Source organism: Bos indicus x Bos taurus, chromosome 5, assembly GCF_003369695.1.
Source record: "Bos indicus x Bos taurus breed Angus x Brahman F1 hybrid chromosome 5, Bos_hybrid_MaternalHap_v2.0, whole genome shotgun sequence".
Taxonomy (NCBI): Eukaryota; Metazoa; Chordata; class Mammalia; order Artiodactyla; family Bovidae; genus Bos; species Bos indicus x Bos taurus.
The window spans coordinates 9,907,700-9,913,699 of record NC_040080.1 but is presented as its reverse complement, the minus strand read 5'-3'; the positions used below and the strand labels follow the sequence as shown (position 1 = coordinate 9,913,699).

Genomic DNA, 6,000 nt, shown 5'->3' with positions numbered 1-6,000 from the left:
AGAACGGGTCTTCTGAGCTCTGTGTACAGATGAGGGAACCAAGGCAGAAAGAGGGGCCCAGTGGCTCGCCCACGGTCACCCTCCGTTCCAAGCAGGGGAGGCAGGGGCCCGGACTCCGGGGGGACCCCTCTCAGGGGTGTCGGCGGGGTGGGACGTGGCAGGCACCCCGTGGACACAGAGCGGCCCGGGGCGGCAGTCGGCGAGCCCAGGCCGGAAGCCCCCCGGCCCGCGGGACGGCCCGCCCCAGGAGCCGAGGCGCTGGGCTGGGCCGGGAGGCGGGATCTTGGGCGGCGGCGCTTCCTGGATCCCTGGTACGGCCGCCGGCCCGGCCACGTCACCGCCCGGCCAAGAGCGCGCTGGCGGAGCGGCCGCGCCCGGACGGGAGCGCGGAGCTCGGGGGCGCAGGACCCACAGGCCGGGGCCGGGGCCGGGGCCGGGGACGTGGCAGCCGCCTCGCCCGCCAGAAAAGTTTCCCAGGAGTTGGCTGCGCGCGGGCCGGACCATGAACGTGTTTCGGATCCTCGGCGACCTGAGCCATCTCCTGGCCATGATCCTGCTTCTGGGGAAGATTTGGAGGTCCAAGTGCTGCGCGGGTGAGGGCGCGCGTCCCGGGCGGGAGGTGGGGGCGTCTCGGACGGGAGGTGGGGACCGGGGGCGGAGGAGGGGGCAGCCCCACGCCCCTGCTGCGAGGCTGGAGGGGAAGAGTCTCCTGAATGTCTCTGCAGGGTGGGGACTTCGGCTTGGGGGTGCTTGAAACTGTCTTCGCACAGCTTAGCTTCCAAAGAAAATGTACAATTGTACCGTATCAGAGGAAACGGACCCGTGGAGGTAACGGAGGGTTGCCTCCCTCCCTCCCCCACCACTTGGCATGGCCACTGGTGGTTGGAAGGGGGGGATAGAGAGGAGGTGACACCCCCTTTGCTGCCCAGGAGCAGCACCGCTTGGGGCCCCTTCTGCCCTCTACCCTCACTCATGCCCCAGGTGGGGAATGGGAGGTCGGGGCGAAGGAGGTGAACACACAGGAAGGGGCTCCAGACTCTCAGGGTCTTCTCTTGCCCTCCCCCTCCCCCTCTCCCCTCTCCCCTGCCCCCTGCCCCCTGCCAGACATCCTCCCATCCCACCCCCACCCCCCAGCTGGGCGCTTTCCTTGTGATGTGGCAGGAGAGGCATCAGCTAGGCCCACGTGGGCACAGAGTTGCCCATGAGCAGAAGCCCAGAGAGGGTGGAAGGGGGTCCCCCTTTTGCCCAGCAGTCTGGCGGCCCCGCTGGGGGGTCAGAGACGTTTCAGTTTCAGGGCTGGACCGGTGGTGGCCAAACAGACCCAGTGCATTAAGGGGCTGTCTGAGCGGCCTGCAGCCATCTTTGTCCACTGGTGTCCTGGAGGCGCCTGCCCTGTGCTTGGCGCTGGAGTGAGGGCCTACAGAGAAGGGCATGGACTCCTCGTGGGGGCCAGTGAGGCAGGGAGTGGACCCCTGAAGGCTTCATGGAGGGAGCAGCTCTGTGCTGCTGTCCTGGAAGACAGGCAGCTTGTCACATAGGATAGGCTTGTGGTGTCACAGATGGCAGGGCATGTCCTGGAAACGGGGAGCAGCCTGTCTTCAGGGTGGTCCTGAGGGGAGACCAGTCCACCGGCGGAGGACATTGGTCGGATGTGAAAGGGCCTTGTCTGCTAAAGGCTAGGGAGTTGGGACTGGGAGTCAAGGAAAGTTTGGAGCAGGGGAGGGGGCTTGTAAGGGGACTCTGGAAGCTGTGGGAGAGGCTGAAAGAGCAGCATCGAAGCAGGAGGGAAGGGGTTGGGGGTAAGAGGTGGGTGCTGTGAGTGTCATTGCAGAGGGAGTGATTCCAGACCTGGAGGCCTTTTGGGTTTGGGGTCTCCAGGGAGATAGGCACTCACAGGTTGGTTCTCAGGTTCCCACTTAGGGGAAGTGGGCCAGGAATGCTGAGAGAGGCTCCAGTGAGGGGCAGAATCTAGCCTGGACCTGTCCCTGCGGGGAAGGGTCTTGGACAGGGTGAGCCACCATGACCAGGAGAGGGCGCTGTTCCCCACCTGCTCTGCCAGGCATCTGGGATAGAAGCCGGCCACCCAGGCAGAGATCCTGGCCTGGTGGGGCTGAATTTAGAGGTGGGAGGCCGTCAGCCAGCAACGGTGGTAGCAACCAACTAAATTATATGGTTTGTCAGAGATGCTGAGTGGCTCAATGGTAAAGAATCTGCCTGCAATGCAGGAGATCTCTGAGTCAGGAAGATCCCCTGGAGAAGGAAATGGCAACCCACTCCAGTATTCTTGCCTGGAGAATCCCGTGGACAGATGAGCCTGGCAGGCTACAGTTCATGGGGTCACAAAGAGTCAGACACGACTGAGCGACTAAACAACAGCAATGGGAAAAGCAAAGGGCAGATGAGCGGGAGGGCCCTTGTGTGTGTGGAGAGGGATCAGCACAGGTCTGGTTGGGAACAGAGGAGGTGAGCGCCTCCCCCAGGAGCAGGCCTGGGTGACACCCCAGCGACCCAGCCCCAAAGGCAGGAGACTGGCACTCCATTCGCACTCTGCCACTGACTCCTTGTGTGACCTGGGGCCTCAGTTGTCTTTATCTGCCAAAGGGTAGGAGGTCTGCACCTGGTCAGTGGGTCCCCCAGGGGACTCTGGCCAGGTCCAGGCTCCTGTTCTCCTCTCCGTCCTGAGGTCTCCGTGTGTGGTTTGCTTTGGTGGAAATTATTCACTGGTTTTTAAAGAGTGTGGAAAACCAATGCACTGAAGACCGCCAGGGTTCCCAAAATGCTAGGGAAAATGTGAGTGAAGCCCAGGGGCCTGGCAGGCTGGGGATGGAAAGAGGGGAGGAGTGGAAAGAAGCTATGTGGGGGGATAGCCTTGTGTCACCCAGTAGAGCCTCCTACTGGACCCTCCTGAATGCGGTTGAGGCCCCCTGCACCGGCCAGACCTAAGTGCGGGCTCTGGGAGGTGGTGTAGACAGTCTCAGCCCGACCTGGCCCGGTAACTGCCTCCTGGACTCCACCCTCTCCCCCAGAGGGCTCCTTCCCCTGCAGCCAGGCCCCCTGCCAACCCCCCAAGAAGACACTTGTATTCCACATTGAATCCTATTTAGGCCTCATGTCAGTCCATTTTACAGATGCCAAGTGTGAGACTCAGGCTTGCCATGCTGGTAGGAAAGCTGGCACATGGACCCAGAGCCCTCCAAAATGCGAGGGGCTTCAGCAGTGTTCATCCTCAGGCATTAAAATTGTCCCCCCACCTTCCCCAGAATGAATGTCTCCCACCAGAGGGATCATTAGAAAAGGTACCAATCAGGTGTACAAAGGAGTCAAACCCTGAATCAGGTAATGTCACTTCTGGGTGTCCAGCTACCCAATCAACCCATCACCTTTAGAGTGAAGTCCAGAGATGAGGGGACAAAGGTGAAAGAGATTCAAGGATGGCTCTTGGTTTTCTGGCTTGAACATGGAGGGAATGGTGGTGGCATTTATGAAGGACGGAAGATAGGACAAGGAGGGGATTCAGGGGGAGATGGTGGGCTCCGCCAGGCAGAAATATGTAGGTCAGAGAACCAAGGAGAGTCTGGAGCTGGAGGGTCCCTCATGTGTGGGATGGGATAAAGGGATAGAGGGAGAAGAGAGCTCACCCTCTGAGGATTAGGGTTTGAGGAGCAGCCAGGGGAGGTGAGAAGCTGGCAGTGTGGGCAGTGGCAGAAACCTGGAGAAGGGTGTGGTTGGAATAGATGGAGTGCCCCACTGACTCTTGAAGAGCTGGGTAAGTGAGGACAGAGTTGATGTTTGGCTGCAGAAACGTGGGCATCATGGACCATAGGAGTGGGTTGGTGATGGACCCAGACCGCTGTGGGTTTAACGGGGTGAGAGAAACGGGAGGCAGGGCTGCTCGCTTCACCCTGGAACCACCGCCATGACCATGTATCAAAAGTGGCCAAAAGTTGACCAAGGAGCATGATGGCTAAATGCAGCCTCAAATCCTGGATCGGCATATGGAACAGGAAAAGGGCATGAATGGGCAAACGTGAAATCTGAATAAAGTCTGGAGTTTAGTCAACGGTGCTCTGTGCTGTGCTTAGTCACGCAGTCATGTCTGACTCTTTGTGACCCTATGGACTGTAGCCCGCCAGGCTCCTCTGTCCATGGGGATTCTCCATGCAGGAATACTGGAGTGGGTTGCCATGCCCTCCCCCAGGGGATCTTCCCAACCCAGGGATTGAACCCAGGTTTCCCACATTGCAGGCAGATTCTTTACCATCTGAGCCACCAGAGAAGCCCAAGAATACGGGAGTGGGTAGTCTGTCCCTTCTCCAGGGAATCTTTCTGACCCAGGAATCGAAAGGGTCTCCTGCATTGAAGGTGGATTCTTTACCAGCTGAGCTACCCAGCTCACTATTGGGAGCTATCCACTATTGGGATACCCCAATAGTGCTCTACTGATATCAGTTTCTTAGTTTTGGCAAATGTTCAGTTAGAATAGGAAACAGGAGTCCAGAATGGCAGTGGCTACAAGATAAGGAAGGGAAAAGTCCGTGAAAATAGAACAAAGGAAGGTCCGAGGATCGGAGTGAGGACCTCAGGTACAACAAACAACACTCCTGGCTAGCCCAATTTACAGAGGGCAGGCCCACGGGGAGAAAAAACATATAAAAAGAGGAGCCAAAGGGCCGGGGGTCTCTCTGTCTCTCCTGCGTGCTGGGGCGCTCTTCTCTTGGCGTCTTTGGGTCTACATGCCCTCACACCTCGAGGATGGTTTTTCCTGCTATTTTCTAAATAAAATAGAGCTGTAACACAGAGCTTTAACACTGATTTGTCTAAGAGCTATAACACGGTCTGTTCGAGACCCGAGAGCTGTGACATGCCGAGGGCTTTAATGTCCGTCACTCCAATCACTCTGTGACATCATTCCGTGACAAGACAGAACCGAGGAGCATACGCTCGCCTGACATCATGCAAGGTGTTAACATTAGGGGAAGCCGGGTGAAGGGTGTATGGGGCCTCTCTGTACTGTCTACAACTCTTCTGTAAATCTGAAATTATTTCAAAATAAAAAGTTCAAAAAGGAAAGAGACCAAAGCAGATGAGAAAATAGCATGGTAAGTAGGAACCCAGTTTTGTGGGTTTGAGCGTCCATTACATGTTGTATATGTTGTGGGTGTGTTGTGTATGTGTATGTGTGTATGTGTGTGCCAACAAAGATCAGGAAGGTTACACACGCAGGCTTTGTGACTCAGAAGACTGCTGTTTTAAAATTTACATTTCTGTTTATGGTTCCCCAGGTGGCTCACTGGTAAAGAATCTGCCTGCCAACTTGGCTCGGGTTCAGTCCCAGGGTCAGGAATATCCCCTGGAGAAGGTGACTGTAGCCTACTCCAGTATTCTTGCCTGGGAGATCCTATGGACGGAGGAGATGGGCAGGCTACAGCCCATAGAGTCACAAAGAGTCAGACACAACTTAGCGACTGACCGGGTATTACCTGGTTTTTGTTCTACAAAGAGTAAAAATAGTTGTAACTTTTATAACTAGAAAAAAAACCTTTTTTTACTCAAAATTTGGAAACATGAAATAGAATGCTCCCTGGCCCTGTGCCTTCCTCCACCTGCTGTGGTCTCCCTGATGAGTCAGCCCCTTGTAGAGCCAGTCAGCTGTTCCAAAAAAATGGAGCTTGGAGGCCCGTCAGTGGAACGATGGAGGTGGAATGAAGAGAAGCCTTGACACCTCTCCTCTCAAGCCCGACTCCAGCCACCCCTACACCCTCCCCAGAGCAGGAACTGAGGCAGGCACGTGCGGGGGCCATGTGAACTCGGCGTCCATGTCTCTATTTGGAGACTGGGTGACAGATTACAGTCTGGTGAGAGGATAGATTCAAGTGATCAATGGGAAGGAGTGTTTCCTGACCCTCGGGGGTGCCAGTGCCCTGGACAGGGTGTCACCACTAAGCGGGCACTCTGGAGGCCTTTCCAGTTCAGGCTCTGGGCTTCTGGAGTGTGTGTGAG

At 56.8% G+C, this 6,000-nt stretch overlaps 1 protein-coding gene across 1 annotated transcript in view; it reads left to right on the top strand.

The window, feature by feature from the left end:
• Positions 1-339: 339 nt before the first annotated feature.
• The window catches only part of KDELR3 (KDEL endoplasmic reticulum protein retention receptor 3), a 13,189-nt gene continuing 7,528 nt past the window's right edge, over positions 340-6,000 (top strand). The window contains exon 1 of the mRNA XM_027540791.1: positions 340-593. Within this exon, the coding sequence (XP_027396592.1) occupies positions 503-593 (91 nt within the window). The 5' untranslated portion in view covers positions 340-502. The remainder of the gene's footprint in view (positions 594-6,000) is intronic.